This window comes from Dipodomys ordii, unplaced genomic scaffold (assembly GCF_000151885.1).
Source record: "Dipodomys ordii isolate 6190 unplaced genomic scaffold, Dord_2.0 Scaffold117, whole genome shotgun sequence".
NCBI lineage: Eukaryota > Metazoa > Chordata > Mammalia > Rodentia > Heteromyidae > Dipodomys > Dipodomys ordii.
In genome coordinates, this window is record NW_012267333.1 from 886,450 (window position 1) to 912,224 (window position 25,775).

The 25,775-nt window shown below is 49.9% G+C and overlaps 2 protein-coding genes across 2 annotated transcripts; one reads left to right on the forward strand and one right to left on the reverse strand.

Moving 5' to 3' along the window:
* Positions 1-4,717: 4,717 nt before the first annotated feature.
* On the forward strand, positions 4,718-7,479 carry Fth1 (ferritin, heavy polypeptide 1). Its single transcript, XM_013029269.1, has 4 exons — positions 4,718-5,052; positions 6,629-6,775; positions 6,932-7,057; positions 7,160-7,479. Exons 1-4 carry the CDS (start codon positions 4,939-4,941, stop codon positions 7,319-7,321), a joined length of 549 nt encoding a protein of 182 aa, XP_012884723.1. The 5' UTR covers positions 4,718-4,938; the 3' UTR covers positions 7,322-7,479.
* Positions 7,480-7,825: 346 nt separating this feature from the next.
* Best1 (bestrophin 1) lies at positions 7,826-19,949 on the reverse strand. Its single transcript, XM_013028982.1, has 11 exons — positions 19,905-19,949; positions 18,823-19,010; positions 16,907-17,001; positions 16,281-16,514; positions 14,737-14,891; positions 14,301-14,378; positions 13,350-13,502; positions 12,763-12,843; positions 11,953-12,104; positions 8,743-9,376; positions 7,826-7,831 (listed from the first exon to the last, which is right to left on the reverse strand). Exons 2-11 carry the CDS (start codon positions 18,972-18,974, stop codon positions 7,826-7,828), a joined length of 1,740 nt encoding a protein of 579 aa, XP_012884436.1. The 5' UTR covers positions 18,975-19,010; positions 19,905-19,949.
* Positions 19,950-25,775: the final 5,826 nt, after the last annotated feature.

Consider the following 25,775-nt stretch of genomic DNA (forward strand, 5'->3'; position numbering starts at 1 on the left):
AGTCCCATTTGCACACAGGAGGCACAGCCTAAGGCCCAGGCTGCCCGCCCTGCTGGCTGCAGAGGCCTCTATGGAGGCTTTCAAGTCACTTCTCTCTTCTGACTCCCTCAGAAGCTGCTGGCTGCCCTTTGCCTAGCGGGGCCTCCCTTCACTTGGCAGAATAGACATGGCTGAGCCAGAACTGAGGGATGTGGGCACACCACGTGACTGGGGTCAGCTGACAGCATCCCCTGTGGTAAAGTAGCCTAGGAAAGGTCCAGCTCCAGATACCATAGATAAATAGGGGAAATCACATCTCCAAGGGGCCAGGTAGTCTCTTTGAAGCTTCTAGGATGTGAGCAGAGGGATCACTGGGAAGGATTACCACAGGGATCTAGCAAAACAAACAAAAAAAAACCCTGTTCTCCTGGGGCCTACATGCCAACACAGAAATGGCAGATGTGAGTGGACAGAAAGGACCTCCTCTTATGTAGCTTCTGTGGACACAGTGTAAAAGTCTCAAAGTCCAAAGGGAAGCCAGAAGAGCAAACAAACAGCCAAGGCCCCAAGGTATGGCCTCTAGCAGAGACATAGGGTGCTGGCCTACCCTGTCAGAAGCTGGGAAGAGTTCCCAGAGGTAGGAAGGCCTGAATGGCCTTTCCAGAACCTTCCATTCACTGTTGTCCACTTACTCTCCAGGCTATAGATGTCAACCTTTAGCCTTCTGGAAGACTGGGGGCAGGAGGGGGGGAAATTCTGGGTACCTAGACTTGGGAGTCTACATGGCCTCCAGAGCTTTCAAGAAATGATTGAAGGTGGGAGGGAAAGTGGGAGAAAAACGAGAGAGGGTAACAATGTTCAACAAGAAATGTACTCATTACCTTACCTATGTAACTGTAATCCCTCTGTACAGCATCTTTACAACAAAATTATATGTGTGTGTGTATATATATATATATATTTTTTTTTTTTTGTTAGTCATGGGGCCTGAACTCTGGGCCTGGGCGCTGTCCCTCAGCTCTTCAGCTCAAGGCTAGCGCTTTACCACTTGAGCCACAGCGCCACTTCCAGCTTTTTCTGCTTATGTGGTGCTGAGGAATCGAACCCAGGATCTCATGCATGCAAGGCAAGCACCTTACCACTGAGCCACCTTCCCAGACCCCTAAAATAAAATTTTTTAAAAAAGAAATGTACTCATTAGCTTATGTAACTTTAGCACTCTTCTGTATAATATTTTTACAATAAAACTAAATTAAAACACCTCTGTGCAACACTTTTACCGTAAATCAAAGTTAAAAAAAAAAAAAAAGATTTAAGGCTGGGAATGCAGCTCAGTGGTAGAGTGCTTGCCCTGGGTTTGATTCTTCAGTAAAAAAATAAAGAACTAAAAGAGAAAAAGAGTATTTTTAAAAAACAAACAATTTAAGGAAAAGTTCATAGTTGCATCATCCAGAAATGTACCCAAAACAGATTGAATAGTGGGTTTTTGGTGTTGGTTGTTTTTTCCTCCAAGTTTGGAATTTCTGAGGTCTAATTTCCTTCATGTGTCACTTCAAGGGAAATCCCATACTTTCACAACACTGGTTCTTGAGTTCAACATGTCTTCCAACCCATCCTCACCCCTGTGATCTTTCTTCATTGTAATCTCCTTGAGGGAACTCTTTTGGACTCTGCGGTTTTCCTCTTATTCTTGCACCCCATCGTGTTTAATGATCACATGGTGCTTCCTCTTGGGCTTCATCCTACTTTTTACCTTGCATTTTGGCCATTGACTCTACAGCCTCAACTATGCCTCTCACCTTCTCTGAGCCTTCTTACTAATCTACAAAATATGGTGCTTTGGAAATGCTGCAATGGCTAGAAGACAGACCCAATATAAGAAGTGATACCTCTTTTCTGGCAAAAAGCCAAAACAAAACCAAATTCAAAACTACTTTGTTCCAGATTCAGCCTCCTCTGGCCTTTGTCCGTGAAGGAAATAGGAAGAAACCACAGGCCTTCTGCCCTTTGTCTCCCAACAGTAAAAACACATCCCTCCAGATCAAGTGACTTCTCCTCCCCTCCATGACTAAGCACTTTTGCAGCCTAGGCCCCACCACCCTGGGACATCAGCAGAGTGCTGAGTCACGGTGGGACAGCAGTCCTGCCCAGCCCCCACTTCCTTTTCACTCTGGAATGAGCTAGTATATTCCAGAAACAACCTACTCTTCTCTGCCTTCCCACAGCTCCTGGCCCTGAGAGGCTGTTTTTCTGGGAGGCCAGCCAAACTGCCGCCTTCTGAAGTCATGAGGAACCAGATGGGTGTGGGGAGGCAGAAGGCCTGTCAACAAAGGCCTAAAGACCAGGCTGCATCGAGACCTTAGACCCTCAGTTCTCCTAAGATGAACAGACCCAAGCAAATACAAACTCACACCTTCCATTTTCCTCCCAGCTGGCCTCTCTCAGTGACCTCAGCATAGTACAAGCTGCCCTTGTCTTGCTATGTCTCTGTCACTGCAGCTGTTCATTTATCTACCCAGCACAGTGCCCCATATGGTTTCATGAAGCCTACTTTATGGCGCAGACAGACTTCTTCCCAGTGGAGTCCAAAATTTTTTTTGGGGGGTGGGAGGGTATTGGGGCTTGAATTCAGGACATCATGTTCTTGCTTAGCTTATTTTTTCAAGGCTAGAGTAGAAAGCCCCACTTCAGCCATGCCTTCCAGCTTTTTTGCTGGTTAACTGGAGATAAAAGTCTCTTGGATTTGTCTGTTCAGGCTGGCTTTGATCTATAACCCTCAGATCTCAGCCTGAGTAGCTAGGATTATACAGGCACAAACAGCACAGGCCAGCTTTGTACTGACTCTTGTCCTCTTGGATGTAATAGAGGCCCAGTCCAAAATCAAGATGACCTGTCCAACAGCCTCACCCTAAATCTGCATTAGCACCCTATATATGGTGACTTTTCATTTTACGGGGGGGGGAGTGGGAGTCCATTTTCTAAAAACATTTTAGGAACATTTTTAATGCATTACCTCCTTATTGTCTCCAGATAAGGTTTAGCCACTTTTTTTTTTTTTATAGCATACATCCTTGCTCCTATATTCTGCCCTTTGCTGCATTTCTCAACATGCCTCCCCTGGTCCCAATGGACACACTGTAAGGACATTTCCACACCTTCACATCTTTGCATATGCTATTCCATCTACTTGGAACTGCCTTGCCCATCTTCCTCCACTTCCCCCAGTAGAAACTTTTTCTTCACATTTAGCCCCCTGACTTACTTTCTTTTTGCCAGTCCTGGGGCTTGAAGTCTGGGCCTGGGCACTGTCTCTGAGCTTCATTTGCTCAAGACTAGCACTCTACTCCTTGAGCCACAACACCACTTCTGGGGTTTTCTGCTTATGTGGAACTAAGAATTCTAACCCAGGGCTTCAGGCATGAAAGGCAAGCCCTCTACCACTAAGCTACCTCCCCAGCCCTATACCCCGACTTTCTATCCAGTCTACATAGAGTACCCCTGTCCAGCAGCACTTCTTGCTTACTTTATCGTAGCTGGGGCACCATTAGATCTTATTCCTAGTTTGTGCTTGGACTACCTGACCTGTAATCTACTCCATAGGTGAAGAGCAGGATAGTAGCTGGGCCCAGTGGAACATGACTCATCCCAGCGACCTTTGGGAGCCTAAAATAGGAGGATCTCAGTCCAGATCAGTCTGAGTTAAAGCAAAAAACGAACAAGCAAAAACCCTCTTTTCAACTGCAATAGAGCTAAAAGAGCTGTTCAAGCACTACAGTGCCTGGTGCCTGCCAGTCAAATATAAAGTCATGAATACAGGCCCCAACACTGCCAAAAATATTTTATCTTTCTGGTTAGTTTTGAAATGAATAACGACCCAAGAAATCTCTGTCATTACACGGGCAATTCGTCTTCATGTTGCAGTAGACTACCTTAGGACGTCTGGAAGGTCTGCTCCCAGTTGCACACGTACACGAGTACCCTGAAAAAGGTCTCCCGTCGACGTCCAAACTCGTGGAAGGGAGTCTGTGTGGCCTCAGGAGCTGCGTGGCCTACCTCCCCTTCTGCTACCCGCAAAGGCACAGCCACAGGTGGACAAGGCCACACGCGGCGGCCTGGCGCCTGCAGGATGTCCTACACCCGCCATCTGCCCCGCAGCCCCAGCCGATCCTCCCCAAGGACACCCGCAAGGGTGACAGAGAAAGACAAAAGAGGCCATCTTGAAATGGGCCTCGGCAACGGAGGAGATGGGTTTGTGCCAGATGGCTTTTTCCAGGTCTCCCCCCCGCCCCCCCGGTCCGTGTGACCCCGGAGCCAGCCTCCTTTCAAGCGCCCCCCCCACCTCCCCGTGGGGATTTCCTCAGAAGCCCCGTGGCCACACACGCTGCACACACGGAGCCATGTTGGCTTTCTGCAGAAACGCGACCCCTGGGCCCCGGGGACAGAAGGGCGCGCGCCCCGGGCTCTGAGTCCCAGCTCCCCGGTGTTTCAGCCCGCAGACTTCGAGTGATTCTTTCTTTCGTATGCCCACTCCTACTTCTACCTCACCCACTCGGTGGGTGAGCCCGCCGGCGTCCCCGCCTCGGCCGCGGGGTGGGGGGAGAGGGGGGCGGGAAAAACGGGGAGGCGGTCACGTGGCCCGCGCGCGCGCCACCGAGAGGGGCGGAGCTCACTGGGCGCACGGTGCTGATTGGTCGGGACGTGTCTGACGCAAACTCCCGCTATAAATACCACACGGCCGGGCTGCCTGCGCAGACGATCCTCGCCGAGAGTCGCCGCGGTTTCCTGCTTCAACAGTGCTTGAACGGAACCCGGCGCTCGACCCCTCCACCTCTCCCATCCCAGCCGCCCGCTCCGAGCCACCAACCTCTCGCCACCTCTTCACCGCGTCCTCGGACCGCCCCCGGGCCTCCGCCGCCACTCCAGCGCCGCGCCGCTACTCCGTCTCTCCTAGCCGCCGCCATGACGACCGCATCCCCTTCGCAGGTGCGCCAGAACTACCACCAGGACTCGGAGGCCGCCATCAACCGCCAGATCAACCTGGAGCTCTACGCCTCCTATGTCTACCTGTCCATGGTGAGCGCGGGGACGCGGGGACCCGGCCGAGGCCGCACCCGCCCTTTCCCCGGGCCCGCTGGGGACCAGGCGGGGTGGGGGTGTGGCCAGACGCGGGCCCGGGCGCCCTCTGGGTAAGAAAATGGAGGCCTCCCCGGCCGGGGAAGTCTCAGGGCGATTGGTGCTTTCCGGCTGTCCCCTAGGAGGACTCCCTCAGGCTAGACCCGTTTCTGCACACTTTGCTCCAAAGAGAGCCCGGTTTCCGAAACCCCACAATTGCACCGCTTTCCCCCCCGCCCCCCTTTCGCCTCCCTTTACGTTCAACTTTGTGGTTAGGTTAGGAAGTTGGATTTTGCACTCTTGGACCCGGTTATTTTTCTGGTCGCCCTTACGCCCTCTTGTCTTGTTTGGATATCCAGCTCCCATCCCCCCCCTCCCCGAGTATGGCAAGGACTGCTGGGTAATGGTGTCCAATGGCAACCTCTGGGGGCTGGTGGGAGGTGGTTTATCTCTTGTGTGCTTGCTTATCCGACCCTCCTGAGCAACAGTCCCTACCTCTGCTCCACTTATCTCTTAGACTCACTTGTGTGGAGGCCTTATCTCTAGAAATCTCTCTGTTACCAAAGTGCCACCATCCTTGCACTTTGGGGTACCTCTTTATCGTTTCATTGCATGAGAGTGTTGGGGTTGTGGCTCCCTAGTTATCGAAACCCACACTTTAGACATGTTCTAATGGATCTGATACAAGTCTGGGTTTCTGTAACTGACATTCCTTCACAAAAATACCAAAAAAAGGGCTGGGAAGGTGGCTCAGTGGTAGAGCACTTGCCTTGCATGCATGAGGCCCTGGGTTCGATTCCTCAGCACCACGTTGCAAAAAGAAAAAAGCTGGAAGTGGTACTGTGGCTCAAGTAGTAGAGCGCTAGCCTTGAGCTGAAGAGCTGAGGGACAGTGCCCAGGCCCAGAGTTCAGGCCCCACTACCGGACCCCCCCCCCAAAAAAAAAAAGTTTTAGATTGAAAGTCAAGTTTTTGCTTTTTCTTAAGTTACAACATACCACCCCCAACGGGAGAATAATTTAAATCAGCAAGCTTCCTGTATACATGGCAGTCTCATGAACTCATTTTAACCATGTTTTAGTATAGTCAGGGTGGAGAGTTAAACTGGACAAAACAGTGCAGGGTGAATGCCCCAGCACCCTCCCTTCAGACAATGAAATTTGGCCCTGCCATAAGAAGTTGTTCTGAAAGAGTACAGATCCATAAGACACTGCTGATGGCAATTCCCATGATGCTGTAAAAGTTCCTTGAAGCAGTAACCTTTGAAGATCAAGTTCAGTTCTCTATTTCATAATGAAAGTAAACTGGTGTTATGCTCACTATAGGAACAAAACCAGCCACAGTCTTCTTTGAGGAAATGCTGAGGGCCAGGGGTGCAAGCACAAGTGGTAAAGCACTTACCTATTAAGCACAAGGTCCTGAGTTCAAACACCACTGCCATGAGAAAGGCAGGCTGTCAGCCATTATTATTCATGGTTGATCCCAGCTGCCTCCTTGTAGGACTTTCCAATACCTAAACGTGTTCTGTTCTGCTCTCAGTCTTACTACTTTGACCGAGATGATGTGGCTTTGAAGAACTTTGCCAAGTATTTCCTTCACCAATCTCATGAGGAGAGAGAACATGCAGAGAAACTGATGAAGCTGCAGAACCAGAGAGGTGGCCGCATCTTCCTGCAGGATATCAAGGTGAGCAGAGGGCCAGTGGTGTGGTCTTACAAGTCAGTAGTTGCTCTTTTATGCCTACTTTCTAATGTAGGAGAATAGTAGTGAGAAAGGTATTACAGCAGACGTTGTTGCTTTGAGAAACTTAATCTTAAATTGGCTTAACTTCCTCTCATTCAGAAACCAGACCGTGATGACTGGGAAAGCGGGCTGAATGCGATGGAGTGTGCGCTGCACTTGGAAAAAAGTGTGAATCAGTCACTACTGGAACTGCACAAACTGGCCACTGACAAAAATGACCCCCATGTGAGTATTGGGAAACCTAGGGGGTACGCAGAGGTAATTGTTTGTCATGGTGGCTGGGAAAGCAGATGACTACTCATTCTTCCTGGGTCTTTTTTTTTGTAGTTGTGTGACTTCATTGAGACTCATTACCTGAATGAGCAGGTGAAATCCATCAAGGAATTGGGTGACCATGTCACCAACTTGCGCAAGATGGGAGCCCCTGAATCTGGCATGGCAGAATATCTCTTTGACAAGCACACTCTGGGAGAAAGTGATGAGAGCTAAGCCTTGGGCTGATTGCCCCAAAGCCACACGTGACTTCTGGTCACCAGGGCAGTGCATGCATGTTTGGGGTTATCATTACCTTTTCTATAAGTTGTACCAGAACATCCTAAATTCTTTTAATTTGTACCATTCCTTCAAATAAAGAAATTTGGTACCTAGCTGTTGTGTTTGTGAAATCTGTTTTATTAAATTTCTTAGTTTAGGAACAATACCAGGTTATAGGTGTGCAAAGTTCACTTAAGACTCCTGATTCTGAATTAATTGTTCTGAGCTACTTGTTTACAGGGATTCATTCCAGCTTAGCTTACATTTTGTTACTGCTGTTAAGACATTTAGAGGCTGAAGTAGTTACTTAATTTTATTATAACCCTTTAATTCAGACTGATTGGGAACATAATCTTCTGTGTTGATAGTTGTATGTCTGCACAACCAGATCAGAGTTCAGTGGCATGCACACTGGCAACCAGGTGTGCCCCTTAGCAAGCAAGCATTTAGGTACAGGCTTCATCCCTGTGGAAGATGTAAGAAAGGTGTGAGAAGATTTTTGTTTTGTTTTTTTGGGGGGGTGGTTGGTCCTAGGGCTTGAACTCAGGGCCTGGGTGCTGTCCCTGGGAGCTCCTGCTCAAATCTAACATTTCACACTTGGGCCATTCTGGCTTTTTCTGGGTAGTTAGTTCACTGGAGATAATAGTCTCATGGACTTTGCCACCAGGGTTGGCTTCAAACAGCAATCGTAAAATCTTGACTCCTGAATAGTTACCACAGGTATGAGCCACTGGCGCCCAACAAATTTTGTAGAAAAGCTGAGGCGGATTTTGGGCCATCTTTCTTATACTAGTTGGGATAGTCTTGCCCAAGAAGCAGAACTGAAATTGTTACCCTATGTTACCCTTTGCGTTTCAATCACAAGCCGTGTGTTGTGACCACAAAAATAGCTTACAGATGTAGAAATGGGAAGTCACACTTCCCATATTGTGATTAGAATGGGGTAGAGTTTCTCATTGGGCAGAGAAGTCTAGAATTGGGAACTCTTGACAGCTGGAGGCTTAAGGAAGTAGTAAAGTTTTAGAAGTATGGGCAGGATCCCTAAAGCATTAATAAAATAATCTCTACCACCTGCCTGCCTTGCTTCTGGACTGGATTGCTTTCCCACCTTGAAGACTAACAAGAGTCACCATCACTTAGACCCTTGGGTATAGTGCATAGAGTCCTAGGCCATTCTTCACAAAATAAAGAAGGCCCTTTGATAACATTGGCCCACCTGAATCTGGTCTGCCACTCTGGGGCTTCCAGGGGAGTGGTGATAAGATCTCGGGTACAGTAAACAGCCACCCTCCTCCTCTAAGTCCATAGTGTGAGGGACCTATGTACCATGCCAGACAACTGGAGGAAGGTTGTTCACAGAGGGGAATGCAATCAACCTGCTTTGGGAGGACATACCTGTTCTCCAAGGCTGAGAAGGGATCTGTGTGATCTTTGAGTATAGTGTGTCGATTTCTTGGTGATTGCTCCAGAAAAGGGTCTCTGAGGTAATTCTTGGGGATCTCTGGCATATGGTTTAGATTAAACTCCACAGTTTTCTTCCTCATGTGACCTTGGTGCGCCATCAAAGTCTCATCATCTGGGAGCAATTCAAAACTTTCCTTAGCCTCAGAAGTCACAGGGTTTAAAAGGCTTTGGTCTTCTGTGTCTGTGCCTGCCATACTGTGAAGCCTCAAGGGTACTGATGGCTCTGGGGGAAAGACAATGGGGGTGTGGCTGAGGGGTGTCTGAGGGGCACTGTGGTAGCCTGGCCTCTCATAGAATGAGGCCGCTTTGAGCGCATCCACCCCCTTAAGTCTCCAAGCTTTGCTGTCTTCTTGTCCCCTTGGATGTTGCTTGGCATTGGTGGGCCGGCCCTCCAGGTACGATTCCTTCCTGGACCTTAGTAACTTGCTCTTGGAGTCTGTCCTGGGAAGACAGTGGTCATGGGACTGCAGCCCTAGGAAGCAGCCAATGATGTCATTGTGAGTGTCCTCCTGGTTTGGCTGAAACTCCATCTCTTCTTTCTGCAGGCTGGCAATAAAAAGAATGGAGACAGTCAGGTCTGAGTGGGTAGACAAAAGCTGACCTTCCCTCCCTGGGTCTGGAGCCAAAGCCACCCATGCATGTGTGCGTGAGCATGTGTGTGTGTGTGTGTGTAATTACTGTTTCACTCAAGACTAGTGTTCTACCACTTGAGCTACAGCTCTACTTCTGGCTTTTTAGTAGTTCGTCAGAGATCATTTTCACAAACTTTCCTGTCCTAGCTAACTTCAAACTACAATCCTCAGATCTCAGCCCCCTGAGTAGCTAGGATTATTGGCATGAGCCACCAGTACCTGGCTCTGTCTTCTTCCAATGAATGGCCCAACTCTCCCCTGACATCCCCGCAACTCCTTCCAGGCTCACTCACTATTCTGTCTCCTTCTTGCCCACTGTTAACTTCCAACTCCCCAGGCTGGCATGTAAGAGTTTCTTCCTGCTAAAACCTCTTATCCTAGGCAAGAGGAACTCCTGGTCCCCCTGGGACATTCACAGTAGGTCCAAGAGTGACAATCCCTTGAGCAAGACAAAGGGATTTGTGGTTCCTCAAGAGATTTTTTTTTGGGGGGGGAGTCCAGTCGTGGGGCCTGAACTCTGGGCCTGGGCGCTGTCCCTCAGCTCTTCAGCTCAAGGCTAGCTCTACCACTTGAGCCACAGCACTACGTCCGGCTTTTTTCTTATGTGGTGCTGAGGAATCGAACCCAGGGCCTCGAGCATGCAACGCAAGTGCTCTACCACTGAGCCACCTTCCCAGCCCCTCCTCAAGGGATTTTTAGAAGCAACACCTGCCAAGAAAGACATTTGGTTTCGCAGCAGACCTGCTGTGGCCCCAAGACCTTCCCTCTGCAAGAGAGAGCTCACCTACTCCAGAGTGGCCTGCCCTTGCACACATCCAAGTCCTCCATGCTCCAAGGCCTAACTTTAGGTTCAGGAGATCTCCCACCCACCCAAAGGCAATCTCCAGTCTCCATCCTGTCCCTTCCTAAGCATTCTCTTCTCTATGCCTTGTTCCTAAAGTTTGGGGCCTTGAGTATTACTACACACTTGTGTGTTCCTTGCAGGCAACGTCTATGCACTACCCTCCCCTCCCCACCCTAACCTTCAAGTGTGGGAGTGCAGACAATGGAAGGCTCCAGGGCAACCTCCAGAAATGTTTCTGACCTAAGCAAACTGAAATGGGACTTGGCAGAGGAAATTGGGTCAGTACTGGGGCCTGAACTCAGGGCCCAAGCACCGTTTCTTAGCTTTTTCACTCAAGGCTATTGGTGCTCTACCACTTGAGCCACAACTCCAATTCCAGCTCTTTGGTGGCTAGAGAGAAGGGTCTTACGGACTTTCCTATCTAGGCTGGCTTTGAACTGCAATCCTCAGATATCAGCCTCCTGAGGAGCTAGGATTATAGACACGAGCCACCAGTGTCTGGCTTGCAAAGTGTACCTAGGAGGTGCTGAATGGCCCCGCTCCTGTTAAGCTCCCAGTTTGTCAGAAAGCAAAGATCAGGACAGAGTCAGGGAACAGGCTCTAAGCTCCCACTGGGTGCTCAGCTGCCCTTGAGCATGTCTCTTTTCTCTCTGGGCCTCAGTTGTGGTATAAGAATGCAATGGTTGGGGCTGGGAAGGTGGCTCAGTGGTAGAGCACTTGCCTTGCATGCATGAGGCCCTGGGTTCGATTCCTCAGCACCACATAAGCAAAAAGAAAAAAGCTGGAAGTGGTGCTGTGGCTCAAGTGGTAGAGCGTTAGCCTTGAGCTGAAGAGCTGAGGGACAGCGCCCAGGCCCAGAGTTCAGGCCCCATGACCAGACCCCAAAAAAAGAATGCAATGGTTGCAGGGCGTGGTGGCTCAGGCCTGTAATCCTAGCTACTCAGGAGGCTAAGATCTGAGGATCATGGTTCAAAGTCAGCTCAGGAAGAAAAGGCCATGAGATTCTTATCTCCAATAAGCCACTCAGAAAACTGGAAGTGGTGCTGTGGTTCAAGTGGTATAGTGCTAGCCTTGAGCTGAAGAGCTGAGAGACAGCACCCAGGCTCAGAGTTCAAGCCCCATGACCGACAAAAGAAAAAAAAATGCAATGGTGGGACTGGGAATGTGGCTTAGTGGTAAAATGCCTGTCTAGCATACTGAAGCCCTAGGTTCGATTCCTCAGTACCACATAAACAGAAAAAGCCAGAAGTGGTGTTGTGGCTCAAGTGGTGGAGTGCTAGCTTTGAGCAAAAGATGCTCAAGGACAGTGCCCAGGCCGTGAGTTCAAGCCCTAGGACTGGCAAAAAAAAAAAAAAAGAATGTGATGGTAGAGGCAGACATACCGGGCTCAAATGTGCCCTTTGCTAGCTATGTGGCTTTGGACCAGACAACTTAGCTAACCTCTTTGAGACCTAATTGTCTGAAAACTGGAGATAACAAACTAGCATAATTGGGGAGGAAAAACAAAGACATGTTTCTAAAGAGCCTCCTATATTGCCTGGCCCTTATTAGGCATCGTAATTATATATTATTAACAAAGGCTATTCTAAGTTGCTAAGCAACCTGCACCTCAGGGATTTGCCACCCAAGTTTCTGGCACAGCTCACCTGATATTGAAGGTAGAGCCCAAAAAGGAAGGTTGGCGTGACTGGGCAGAGGCAGCCGTGTAGGGGGGATGAGGTTCCATCTCATTCCAGTACATGTCCCGTTCCAAAGGAGGCAAGTCCTGGTGCATTTCATCCACAGACAACAAGGACACCTGGTCTCCAGAGACAGAGGGGGCAATCCAATAGACAGTTCAGCCTGGGCAGTACCATGCACTTACCTATGACTTAGTGAAGTTACTTTTCTTTCCCCCCCTCTGTGGACCTACCTCAACAGATGCTTCCTTCTATCCTCAAAAGTGGAGATGAGCCTAACAGTGACTCACACCTGTAATCCTAGCTACTTGGAAACTTGATATTGAGAGGATCGTGTTTCCAGGTCAGCCTGGGCAGAAAAGTTCACAGAAATCCCCCATCTCAACCAAGAAGAAAGCTGGGTGCAGTGGTACACGCCTGCCATCCCAGCTATGTAAGAAGCACAAATAGGAGCACTGTGGTCCAAGCCAGCCCAGGCAAAAAGTGAGACCCTACTAGAAAAACAACAAAAGCACAAAGGACTAAGGGCATGGCTCAAATAAATGGCAGGGCACCTATCTAGCAGGTGTAAAGCCTTGAGTTTAAATCTCAGTGCTAACACACACACACACACAGAGTTGAGGTGAGAATTCTGTGAGTGAATGATTGGCTATGAAGGGGGTTGGGATTGGGCACAGTTCACTATAAGGCGTCCTACAGAACTGTGGGGGACCACCCCCCCACTTGGGTCCAGCTTGGGACGACTTCATTATGTGTTCTCCCTCCCTTCCCCCATACCTGCAAGTTCCTGTCTATGATCCAGTTGGTCTCAAAATCATCATCATCCTCTCCAAAGGGGTTGATAAGCTGCTCTGCCACCTTGGGGGACAGATGGGACCCTGGGAACCCTGAGTCAAACCTCCTGAAGCTCTGTTCCCCATTCTTTTTTTGGTTATGGGGCTTGAACTCAGGGCCTGGGCGCTGTCCTTCAGCTCTTCAGCTCAAGGGTAGCACTCTACCACTTGAGCCACAGCGCCACTTCTGGTTTTCTGAGTGGTTCATTGGAGATAAGAGTTTCACAGCTTTTCCTGCCCGGTCTGGCTTTGAACCGTGATCCTCAGATCTCAGCCTCCTGAGTAGCTAGGATTACAGGCGTGAGCCACCAGGCACCTGGCTCTGTTCCTCATTCTCAATGCTTAGAGCCTATCATCTCCACATCTGCCTGACAAGGTGTCTTCAAAGCCACAGCATATGGCCAGGGGCCGGGGGCTCATGACTGTAATCCTAGCTACTGACTCAGGAGGCTGAGATATGAAGATCAGGGTTCACCTGGCTGTGACCACTCCAGTCAGGGTCCTGGCCTGGTGGGTGTGAGAAGGACTCACTTTTAGCCAGCCCATGTAGAAGAAGAACTGCAGGAATGTGTACAGAGGCACAATGAGGTCCATCTCATGGCCTGGGTAGGCCTTGGCTGGGTTCAGAAATTGCCGCCCCACTAGACAAGCCAGGAAAAAGCTGTACACTGCCACCGTCACCACCTGGAGGGGATGGGGGCAGGGGGGGGAGGGGGAGAAGGCCTGAGCAGGGACTTCCCAGATTAAAGAGTTCTCAGGGTGAGAGTCTTAAGCTTTGTTCTGACTTTCACCCGGTTTCTCCTCTTTAAGATGGGTACCAATGGTTCTGCCTATAATCTTAGCTACCCAAGAGGCTGGGATCCAGAGAATTCAGTGAGACTCTAGCTCCAATTAATTAGAAAAAAATGCCAGACTGGCCAGGCACTGGTGGCTCACACCTGTCATCCTAGCTACTCAGGAGGCTGAGATCGGAGGATCGAGGTTCAAAGCCAGCCTGGGCAGGAAAGTCAGTGAGACTCTTATCTCCAATAAACCACCAGAAAACCACAAGTGGCGCTGTGACTCAATTGGTAGAGCTCTCGCCTGGAGCTGAAGAGCTGAGGGACAGCACTCAGGCCCAGAGTTCAAGCCCCATGACCAACAAAAAAAATGCCAGACTGGAGGCATGGTTAATGGCATAGCATGCCAGCTGTGAGAATGTTGAATGAACACTTAAAGCCCTCAGTTCAAACCTCAGTTACCCCCCGCCCCCCCCCCCAGCTCCAACACACATACACAGATGAAGATAATTAGTGTCTCTACGAGGCTGGACCAGGCAGGAACCTGAATACTTTGGACTTGACATGAAATAGAACCTTCACATTCCAGACACAGCTGCCAGCATGAGCTCCCCCACCCCGCCCCCAGCCTCTAGGATGAGTCCTCTTCCTGGGGGCTTCCTGGCCTCCATTTCCTAAAGGAACGCGCCAGCCTAGCTCTCACCTGCGTGTACACTAGTGGGACACTGATCCAGTCATAGGCATACAGGTGTCCACACTGAGTTCTCAAGGTGCTCATCTCCTAGGGGGCAGAAAAGGAAGGAAGCATGGGGTTCTGATACTACCTGTTCCCTCAAGCTCATCTTCAGCTCTTCCTAGTCAGGTGTTCATGGAACAACTCTGACTATGTTGCCACAAACTGTTCATTAACCTCCCTCTGCCAGTTTCCTTATCTAGCACCAAGGAGCCAGGATGTCAGAGGCTCACATAGAGAGGCATGGAGGGGGCATTTGGAGAAGGGCCATCTTGGCCTGTGGAATCCTGTGAGGAAAAAAGGAAGATCCTCGGGGGCTGCAGCTTTCTCTGTGGAGGAAATCTTGTTCTACCAGAGGCACCACCCTTCCGGCTGCAGCCCAGCCCCATCTGTGTAGTGCGCTCACATTCAGCAGGCTCTGGAGCAGAATGGGGTCCCGGATGCGTCCTCCAAGCCAGGCCTTCATGGACAGGTTGGCAAACCACACCCAGGGCACCCAGAACATGTTGTGTGACAGGCTCAACTTCTCCAACTGCTTGTATTCTGCATGGGTCATAAAGCCTGCAGAGAAGAGCGAAGACAGCAACAGACCGGAGGAACTGCGGAAGAGGTGACTGGCACTAAGGCCCTTCTGAGCCCGTAAGCATATGTGTACTTCTTTATTATCCTCTTTCTTTTTTATATTTTTAATTAAAATTTTTATTGTTATTCTAAAGATGATGTACAAAGGGGATAACAGTTACATAAGTCAAGTGAAGAGTACATTTCTTCTTCTTCTTTTTTTTTTTTTTTTGTAGGTCATGGAGCTTGAACTCTGGGCCTGAGCTCTGTCCCTCAGCAATTCAGCTCAAGGCTAGCATTCTACTACTTGAGCTACAGTGCCACTTCCAGTTTTCTGGTGGTTTATTGGAGATAAGAATTTCACGGACTTTCCTGCCCAGGCTGACTTTGAACTGTGATCCTCCGATCTCAGCCTCCTGAGTAGCTAGGATTACAGATGTGAACCACTGGCTCCCAGCTGAGTACATTTCTTTATGGATGATGTCATCCCTTCCCTTGCTCTCACCCAGTTCTTCCCTCCCATCCCCACCCACAAGTTGTATAGTTTCATTTTTAACAGTGTCTAGTAAGTCCCACTACTGCATTTGTTCACCCTTTGTCCCTCCATTTCTCTTCCTTCTTTCCTTCCTTCCTTCCTTCCTTCCTCTCTCTCTCCCCCTCCCTCTCTCTTTCTTTTTTTCCAGTCCTAGGGCTTGAACTCAGAGCCTGGGCGTTGTCCCTGAGCTTCTCTACCACTTGAGCCACACTGCCACTTCCGGCTTTTTCTGTTTATGTGGTACTGAGGAATCAAACCCAGAGCTTTAAGTATGCAAAACTAGCATTCTACCACTGAGACACATTTCCAGCCCCTTATCCTCCATTTCCATGCACCTCCTTACCCTCCCAAAGACAGATAAATGAACAAACAAGACAAAAGGAAAAGCAAACAAAACCAGCAAATGGAAAACAAAAAACTTCCATTTCCTGGAGATGATTCTCTTTCTTTGAACAAATACATTGCCATCTGCTGATTTGGGCTGAGCACGAGGGACAGGCTGTGTTAATGTCCAGAGTCAACTTAAGGCAAGGCCTCCCCAGAAATCGGAACAGAGTGAGGCAGATCCAAGACCCTCAATCCTTTCCCAAGCCCCCAGGGCTCCTTCCCTTATCACAGGAAAGTCCTTGACCCTGCTTCAAACCCTGGCCTGGCCCCACTTTCCAGCTCATGCCCCGCTCCCAGATGCTGGCCCCACCCCCTTGCCCTCCACTCAATCCTCAAATCTGAGAGGCTCTGGCTCCACCCACCGTCAGCTCCCGTCAGCCACTCAGGCTCTGGCCCCGCCCACCACCTGCTTGTGTCCCGCCCGCACAGCCTCAGCCCGGCCCGCGCGGCCACGCCCGCGCGCCCACCTGCGTGCACCAGGTGCTGGAGGCTGGGGAAGCGCTTGTAGACGGCGGTGCTGACGCTGCGCAGGATGAGCGCGCTGCCCAGGTTGGCGTAGCGGATGAGTGTGCGCCGCAGCAGCCGGCCCTGCTCGTCCTTGCCCTCCACGAAGCCCGACACCTGGCTCATGAGGCGATCGAGCCACGGCACGTTCTCATACTGGTTCCACCAGCGGGTCACCACCAGCGTCACGTAAAAACCTGGGGCACGCGGGGCGAGGGGCCAGGCTGTGGCCAGAGACCGGCGCCGGCGGAGGCCTGGCTTCCTCCATCTTTCTGATGACAGCGGCCCAGCCCAGCCTTCCTGGCATGGGGAGGCAATCAAAGCCTCCTTTCCTGAAGGCCCGCAAGCCTCGATTGCTGGGACCCCAGAAATCCTACAGACAGCTGCCGGCGGGGGCTCCAGGCTCCTCCCTTGAGCGCCAACAGCAAGATGTCCTTCCTAATATCTACCTTTACCTGAGGGACACAGAGGCACTCCTGACTCCCTCCTGCCCTCCTTTCCCAGCTCCTCCTGGTCAGCCCCAGGGTCTAGGTGGAGGCTGCAGAGGCCTAGGGTGGGCGGGGGGGGGGCAGCCGAAGGGAGCACTCACCCAGCACGAAGGAAATGGGGATGAGCTGAATGTAGCTGTCACAATGCAGAGCCAGCTTCTCAAACAGGAGCTGCTGGTCCTGGGTGAGAGCCAGCCTGGGGGCAGGGCATGGGGGTGAGTGGGCACGGTGAGGAGATGGTAGGCCCAGCTTCGCCGTGGAGCTGTCCCTTCCACAAGGCCTGGACCCAGAGCCCTTCCTCTACCTGAGCCAGGACAAATGACAGCAGGTGATGAGCCGACCCTAGTGCAATTCCTGCACAAATCCTCTGACCATTGACCGAGGAGTAGAAAGATGGGCCAGCTATGGGCAACAGAGATCCTTTTTAAAAATCAAGGAGCCAGCATTCAAAATCAGGTTGAGATTGATCTGGAGAATAGTGATTCAAAGCAGAAAAGTCCATCAGACACCATCGCCAATTAACTAGCACAACTGCAAGACCAGAGGCATGTCTCAAGTAATAGAATGCCAGCGTTGAGTGAAAAAGTTCAGGGATAGTGCCTAGACCCTGAGTTCAAGCTCCAGTACTGAGACCATAAAGAAGAAGGAGAAAGAGGAGGGGATGGGAACAGGAGGAGAAAGAAGAAGAAAGGAAGGGAGGGCCAGTAAACTGCTCTTAAAAAAAAAAACAAACTCAAACTGGGGCTGGGAATGTGGCTTAGTGGTAGAGTGCTTGCCTAGCATACATGAAGTCTTGGGCTCCATTCTTCAGGACCACATACACAGAAAATGTCAGAAGTGGTGCTGTGGCTCAAGTGGTAGAGTGCTAACCTTAAGCAAAAGAAGCTCAGGACAGAGCCCAGGCCCTGAGTTCAAGCCCCAAACAAACAAAAAAACAAAACTCAGACTGGCTGAGATGGTGTGGGGTCCTATGAACTCTTGCCTGGCTGGCTTGAACCATGATCCTCTCAATCTCAACTTCCTGAATAGTGAGGAGATGGGCATGAAGCTACCCCACCAGGATGTTACTTATTTTGGTAAAAAGTCTATCCAAAAAAAAAAAAAAATCTAGGCGGGCACTGATGACTAACACCCATCACCAACAATAAAATAATAAAATAATTCTAGATATTCGATAGTTTCCAATACATTTTAGTCATTAATATACTTTCTCACCTTAAAATGTAGCATATATTCTGCAGTTGTATTCATCCTTCTCTCCTACATTTTATTGTTTAGTTTTATCAAGATATATGTATATATATATATATATATATATATATATATCTTTGTGTGTGTGTGTGTACTGGTTCTGGGGCTTGAACTGAGGCCTGAGCTTTTTTTGCTCAAGGTTAGCACTCAACTACTAGACCCACAGCTCCACTTCCGGCTTTTCAGTGGGTCTTTAAAATTTTTTTTATTGTTATTGTAAAGGTGATGTACAGAGGATTTACAGCTTTTTTTTTTTGGTTCTTTAGAGATAAGAGTCTCATGCCTAGGCTGACTTTGAACCATGATCCTCAGATCTTAGCCTCCTGAGTAGCTAGGGTTACAAGCGTGATCTACCAGCACCTAATGAAGTACATATCTATTTAAAATGCACAGTCAGAGCCTGAAAGCCGGTATGAGAGACTCATAAAATGGGCAGACCCGGTGAGACTAGCTCAAGCCTGAGGTACAGAGTGCTCCCTGGGTTGGAAAAGGGCTTGAGGTGCTCCTAACCTCAAGCTACTAACCTTTCTTCCTAGTCTGATTTTTGTGTTTTGTTCTTCCTGTGTTGGGAATGCAAATCCAGGCACTGTGCATGTTCTAGGTGACACCTCAACTCTCAGTCTGACTTCTTGTCTCTCATCGGCTCTCCAAGGCTTGGCCAAGATGTCAGTGCAGCCTTATAGCTAACTGGCACTGACTGGAGAAGCCTCAAACTTGCCCTAGCCCCCTCCCTCCCGGGCCCAGGCCGCAGCCCCACCACCCATACCTGTAGATGAAGCGGATGGCATAGTAGCAGAACAGAAAGATGAGGAACTCGCCATAGAGCAGCTTGTAGATGCTGCCCCTCCAGCACAGCAGCAGGCGCCAGAAAGAGCCCAGACGGGCATTGGCTACTTGGTTTGTATAGGTGATGGTCATGGCCAGACACCGGGCTGCTGCGGATGCACCTGGGTCCTGGTGAAGAAGCAGATGGTGACTTTGGTAGAGATCAGGAGCCAACTTCCTGTCTGGGAGACTTGTGTGACTTTGGCCAGGATCCTGCCCCGGGCCTTGACTTTGGGGGAGGAATGAGGTGGGAACCCAGGAAATCAAAGCCAGAGGCTGCCTCCCCAGCCTTGGCAGGGAAGCCCAGGCCTATGAATTGCTAGGGACTTCTAAGTTGTACGATGATATAGGCATTGAGCTCAGCCACTCAGAGCCAGGCAGGGTTCTGACTTTGTCTTGTTCACCAACTCCCCCACGCTCCCTCAGCCTCTGAAGTGAGACATAGGCAAGGGCCCAGTCAGTCTTCATCACTGTGTCCCTATTCCTAGCACAGGGCCTGGCTAGAGAGGATGTCCACTAGTGACCTCACGGTCTTTCCACTTGCTGATTCAGCTACCTAGGGGGTAGCATGGCTCATTCCCACTTCAGGTCACCTTTCTTCAAAAAGGATCCCCCCGCCCAATCATCCTACTGAGAATGATGCCCCATCGCCACCAGCCTGTCCTCTTGGCTGGCCTGATTTTCAACACAGCATGTGTCCCGACACAAAATTCTATTAGACAGGATATCTGCATGCAGTTTGCCATGTGTGTCTCTTCCCACCAGAAGCTTCCATGTGTTCGCAGAGCAGATCCTCAGTAAAAACTCATGAAAGCAATAATTGACCCTTTCCCCCTCCTCCATTTGTTTTTAATGCTATCCCAAACTGGCTATTTTCTCTGGGCCTTGAACACACCAAGGTAATTCCCACCCAGGACCTTTTCACACCCACAGGTGCTGCCCGTGCATACGCAAGGGAACTCATCCATCCCGTAAAGGCTCTCAAAGCCCTAGCCCTTTCTACCCAGGGTACCCCCTACTCACAGGTAGGGCTCCAGGCTGCTTGAGTGATCCCACGAAAGGTCTGGCCACTGGGATGACCGGACTCTCTGAGACCCTGTGGCCAGTGCCCCTCCCCACACTTAGAAGCCAGCACTGCCCACGTCCATGTGTACCAAGGGGTCAGCTGATGGCATAAACCAGGGCCTCCACAAAGACTCCCTTATCTTGGCTCCTTTTCTTGTAATCTGCTCAGAAGCAGCAGCCAGCACAGCCTGGCCAAGGCCCCTCTAATTCCTTCCTGGGGGAGTCCCCCTAAGACCACGGCTAGAATCTGGGACAACATTCCCAGCCATGGCCCTGGAATCCAAGAGTTTGAGTTTGCACCCACAATCTCCTGTCCTGACCCCTGAGATCTTGCAGGGAAGAAGTGGGGGGAGGGGGGCAGGGCTGAGCCTCATGCCTCATCTCCTGTGTCAGAGCTGCCTAGGGACAGGGCTTTGGCAGTCTCATTGGCCATGCAAAAGCCAATCTGGGTTATAATGAGAAGTCCTGGCTTCTGTGTGCTGCCTTTGGGCCGGCCTCCTCTCCTCTTTGCCTCAGTGTCCCCGTGTGAAACGGTTGGTAGTGTTACTTTGGAATTTCATCATGTTAGTAAGAGTGATAGAATTCTGCACACAGGGGTGAGGAGCTCTGATTGGCTGATGGTGACATCACAGGCCTCTCAGGCTGTGATTGGTTGGAAGGGCTGGTTAGGCGGGGCTTCAGAGCTAGGGTAGGCGACCAGGGGCTGAGAGCCCAGCCTAGAGAGCCCTCTTGGGTGATCTGATGGGTGTGTCCAGGGGCTTGTGCTGCTGGCTCCCAGCCACCCAGAGCAGACCGCCAAGGGTGTAGATCCCCAGGGGTGCAGATCTCTAAGGGAGGCAGTTAGCATCTGAAGCTTATTTGATCTGTTACTCCCCTTCCAGACTTCTTCTAAGGCTCCGGTGGTATTTACAACCTGCTCATCTTACATTGCGTGGCTGGTCTACAGGGTGCTTGCTGCTTCTCTACAATCAGCTCCTGAATTTTTTCCAAGCACTACAGGGGTTTGGGGTGTGAGTGGTTTGGGGACTGCATTTCCAAAGGTCCTGATTTACAACCCTGAGCCTTAAAATGAATCCACTCTCCTCTCCCTTCTTTTCCCCTTCCTCTGCCCACTCTCAGTCAGACATAGTTGCTAAGTGGGCTGAGTTGCAGGTGATATTTGCATATTTTTTGCCTTTATAATATATACATATAACTGTTTCATAATGGCCTTGGTTGATTACTTTTCATTCTTTTCATTTGGGGGCTAGCTCTGGAGTTTGAACTCAAGACTCTTCCTTAGTGTTTACTACTGGAGTAGTAAACACTAAGATTGATGCTCTACCACTTGAGCCACATCTCCACTTGGGGCTTTTTGGTGGTTAGTTGGACATGAGTCTCATGGACTTTCTTGTCCTAGCTGGCTTCAAACCAAAGATCCTCAGATCTTATTCTCCTGAATAGCTAGGAGCCCAGCTAATACCTACATTTTTTAAAAATTAAAGTTAAAATATGTGCCTGATACTATGCCTGACTGTATTTGTTATGGAGAGCCCTTGTTTGGCAAATGAGGACCTGAGTTCCAGCCCCTATACTGCCAAAACCAACCCTTCAAAAAAAAAAAAAACCTACACACACAAAAGACAACAACAATAAATCTAGAAGTTTATTTTATTAATTTTCAGCAGCTCAATCCTGTAACCCTAAATACTCAGGAGGTACAGATCAGAAGTAGATGATTTGGCAAAAAAAAAAAAAAGCCAGGCGCTGGTGGCTCACACCTGTAATCCTAGCTACTCAGGAGGCTGAGATCTGAGAATCACGGTTTAAAGCCAGCCCCGGCAGGAAAGTCTGTGAGACTCTTATCTCTAATACACTACTAGAAAATCGGAAATGATGCTGTGGTTCAAGCAGTAGAATGCTGGCCTTGAGCTGAAGAGTGCAGGGAAAATGCCCAGGCCCAGAGTTCAAGCCCCATGACCGACAAAAAAAAAAAAAAAGTCCACAAGACTCCATCTCCATTATTGTCTGGATGCAGTGGTACACGCCTGCCATCCTAGCTGTGGGAGTAGCACAATGGCTGGGCACACAGGTGTGCACTTGTCATTCCCAGTAACACAGGAAAGCACAAGTAGATGGATCATAGCACAGGCCAGTCTTCATATGAAGGCAGCTGCCCACCAGTGTGTCAATCCGACCCCTTTTTGCCAATGGTTTCATCAAGAAGACTCTGCCAGAGGAACCATATTATAAGAAGAAGATATTGAAAAAAGAAGCAGGTGCATACGTGTGTCTCTGTGTCCGGGTCTGTGTCCTTACCATTATTCTGTGTACTTACCACTATTCTGTCCAGTGTGTGTGTGTGTGTGTGTGTGTGTGTGTGTGTGTGTGTGAGTGTGTCCCAGGGCCAGCCACCTACCTGATAAAGCAGGATGATGAAATGAGGTTAATGCCAAGAGAGTTAGTGCCAAGTAACAGGGCATGCTTGATTGGCATTACATAACCTTTTGGCTGTTACACTGGAGCCCATGATTCAGAGCTTTGGGCACTTCAGATGTACACGTATGATTTGTGTGTAGACTCTCATACTTGGCTAAGTTGGGAAAAAATAATAAGTGCAAAGTGCAGCTGGAGGCATGGCTCAAATGGAAGATCACCTTCCTGGCAAGTTCCATCTCTAGTCTGTCCCCCTCTCCCTAGGGCGGGGGGGGGGGGGGGGAAAGAATTGGTAAAATCAGGTTTCTGCTTTCCCTGTAGTGTCCACGGGAGGGCGCATGTGATTAGTTGGTTCTTGCTGAGGAACCGTATAGCTGGTCAGTGTCTGGGCAAACTGAGCCGGTGTTGCAAGGTTCTGTCAGCAGCTACAGAGACACAGATACTCTGGAGTATCTAGCTTCCTTTTTCCCAGAATTCCAGGATTCTAATAATCCAGGACCACCTAACAGAGGTTCCTGTGTCCCTGCCCCTCTCAGATGCCTTAGGAGGTCCTCAGACATACCCCATGAGCAGCTTCTATTGGCCCCACCCCAGCACTGAGAACAGTACAAGTCACTGTCTCTCCCACCAGCTGGCAGCCCTCTGGCACATGGTAAAGCCTGAGCCAAGGACCAAATGACCCAACCTGTACTGGGACAAAGGGCTAAAAGATTGAGCCTGTAAGACTGGTATCCTGCCAGACACAGAGGGCTCACACCTGTAACCCTACCTATTCAGGAGGTTGAGATCTGAGGATCACAGTTTGAAGCCAGACAGGGCAGGAAAGTGAGACTCATCTCCAGGTAACCACTAAAGCATTGGAAGTGGAGCTGTGGCTCCAGTGGTAGAGTATCCGCCTTGAACAAAGAAGCCAAATGAGATGGAGAGGCCTTGTGTTCAAGCCCTATTACTGGCACACAAAAAAGGAAGAGCTGGGCACCGGTGCACTCCCAGCTATGCTATAATCCTAGGGCTGAGATCTGAGGGTCACAGCTTGAAGCCAGCCCAGGCAGGAAAGTCCATGAGACTTTTATCTTGAATAAACTTCTCAGAAAAAGAGGTAAGTGGTGCTATGCTTCAAGTGGTAGAGCACTAGACTTGAACACAAAAAGGCTCAGGGACAGTGCCCGGGCCCAGAGTTCAAGCCCTAGGACTGGTGTGAAAGGAAGAAAAGAAGAAAGAGAGAGAGAGAGAATGGTACCCAATTCAGTGACCTTCTTCAGTTTCTGTTCCACAAAGTAATTGTTCAGCCAAACACCCCTGGTGCCAGAACAGAACTATTCTTACTCCTGCCTCCAAGAATCCATGGTCAAATGAAAGCCAGGAAAATACTTAAACACCTCAAACACAGAATGACAGAGCCTAAGATCTGTGCCAAATTCATAGAGGTCAGTGAAACTTTTACAGAGAAAGGAGCATTGGAACTGGGTCCTTGAAGCATGAATAGGAGTCTGCCGAAGTTCAAAGTCTTCCTTGGCTAATGTGGCAGAGCTATCAATGACTTGGGGCTGAAATATCAATCTTCTCATTCTTGGGTTCAGTGCCTTTTTATTCCCCCTTAGACTTCTGCAGCAGACAGGAGTTTCTGAGATGGAAAAGGGGAGCCTGTTAGGCTGTTAGAGTTGAAGGGAGGCCTGAGGAATGGAGGATTCATGGCAGAGGCCTTGACTATGGCTGAAGCTGCTCACTAGTGCCTCTGATAGCCAGCTGTGTCTGGGGCAGGCAGAGCAGAACCAAGAAGATGGAGGTTCCAGAGCAGAATGCTAGGCCCATCTCCCTTAGGATCACCATGGCAACAGGAGCATCACAGAGGACCTGCTCCAGGTAGATGGGAACCCAGATTGGCTGGGAGGGGGGGGGAGGGGGACAGTGGGCAGGAGGCCCTGGGTGGGCCAGCCAGGCCTGGATGCTGTTTCCAGGCTCTGTGTAGGGTGCCTGCCAGCCCACACCCCTCTCTTTGGCCAATCACAGGCCAAGAGAGGACAGGAGGGGGCTTGGCACAGCTGGATAGGAAGGAGAAGGGACACTGGCAGTCCAGGGCACAGAAGGAAGACACAGAACGCCACCTCGGCCCTGATGTCAGGCAGCCCGTATCCCTGAAGGGCTTGGGGAGACTCAGCATTCAAAGATATGAACCTGTAACCTCTGACCAGTGCAGGAGGACCCCAGGTACCAGGGGAGGCAGGGAAGAATCCACGTGTGACACATCTCGATCCGGTTTCACCAGGCCTGGTCCTGTCAGAAATGACAGAATAGTATAGACTAGGCCAGAGCCAGCCCAACAAACGAGAGACCCTGGGTGAGAGACTTCACCACTGCCTCGAAGAGAACCCTGGGACCCCCAGCCTGTCCTATCCTCCATGGACTCTGGCTCCCTGAGGCCAACCAGGTAAGGCCCTGACCCTTCCCCTTCCATCTACCCTATTCCCCATCCCAAGCTCGGACTCCGGGCTCAAGGGCACAGGGCAAGGAGGCATTCATTGCCCTGAGCAAGCAAACACCAAAGTCACAGGCACAGTTCCTCAATGACCATGAGCGAGTGCCTGCTGAAGCCGGCCATGCTGCTTTGTCTGCCATCCCAGACAAAGACTAGGAGGTCAAGAGAGAAGAAAATGGCCTTGCTATAAGTCACTGAGAGGGAGGCAGGAAGAATTAACCTGCTAGGTGAGCACAGTGTCTCTGGGCTCTAGCATTTCTCTCTCTACCTCCGCCCATGTCTCTTACTGTTTGAGAAGCTACTGGGTGCCAAGATGTGCGCTAAGTGCTTGTAAAGGATAATGTTATGTCATCATGAGTTCCAGTTTTCCCCCTCTCTTTTCTGCCCAGGCTGGCAGGAGGATTGAAAATTCAAGATCAGTCCCCGCTACACAGTGAGACCCTGTCTCAAAAACTTCACACAAAATTTAAAATAATTTTCTGTATTTTTTTTGTTTTGGCACCAATTGTGGGGCTTGAACTCAGGGCCTACATGTTATCTCTGAGCTTTTTTTTTTTTTTGGTCAAGGCTAGTGGTTTACCCCTTGAGCCACAACTCTACTTCTACCTTTTGGTGGCTAATTAGAGATAAGAGTCTCACAGACTTTCCTGCCTAAGCTGGCTTTGAACTGTGATCCTTAGATCTCAGCCTCCTGAGTTGCTAGGATTATAGGCGTGAGCTACCTGTGACTGGCTACAAACTTTTTTTTTGGAAAATGAATATTCTACCTTTAGAGTTAGTTCTACCAATTTTGAGTTAGTTTCTGTCTGTTGGGATGAGGTAAAGGCCCAATTTCCTTCTACTATATGTGGACATCCAGTTGTGTCCACACAGCATTCATGGAAAAGCATCTTCTTTCCTCATTGCCTGGTCTTGGCACCGTTGTTGAAAATCAAATG

What these genes read in the sequence shown, in the direction of transcription:
- Fth1 (XM_013029269.1), top strand. Translation starts at nt 4,939, where the DNA reads ATGACGACCGCATCCCCTTCGCAGGTGCGCCAGAACTACCACCAGGAC. An exon ending in TCTTCCTGCAGGATATCAAG is followed by an intron (nt 6,776 to 6,931) that starts GTGAGCAGAGGG and finishes CCTCTCATTCAG; the next exon opens with AAACCAGACCGTGATGACTG. An exon ending in CTGACAAAAATGACCCCCAT is followed by an intron (nt 7,058 to 7,159) that starts GTGAGTATTGGG and finishes TTTTTTTTGTAG; the next exon opens with TTGTGTGACTTCATTGAGAC.
- Best1 (XM_013028982.1), bottom strand. Translation starts at nt 18,974, where the DNA reads ATGACCATCACCTATACAAACCAAGTAGCCAATGCCCGTCTGGGCTCT. An exon ending in TCCCACTAGTGTACACGCAG is followed by an intron (nt 13,503 to 14,300) that starts GTGAGAGCTAGG and finishes CATCCCCTCCAG; the next exon opens with GTGGTGACGGTGGCAGTGTA. An exon ending in TCATAGACAGGAACTTGCAG is followed by an intron (nt 12,105 to 12,762) that starts GTATGGGGGAAG and finishes TCTGGAGACCAG; the next exon opens with GTGTCCTTGTTGTCTGTGGA.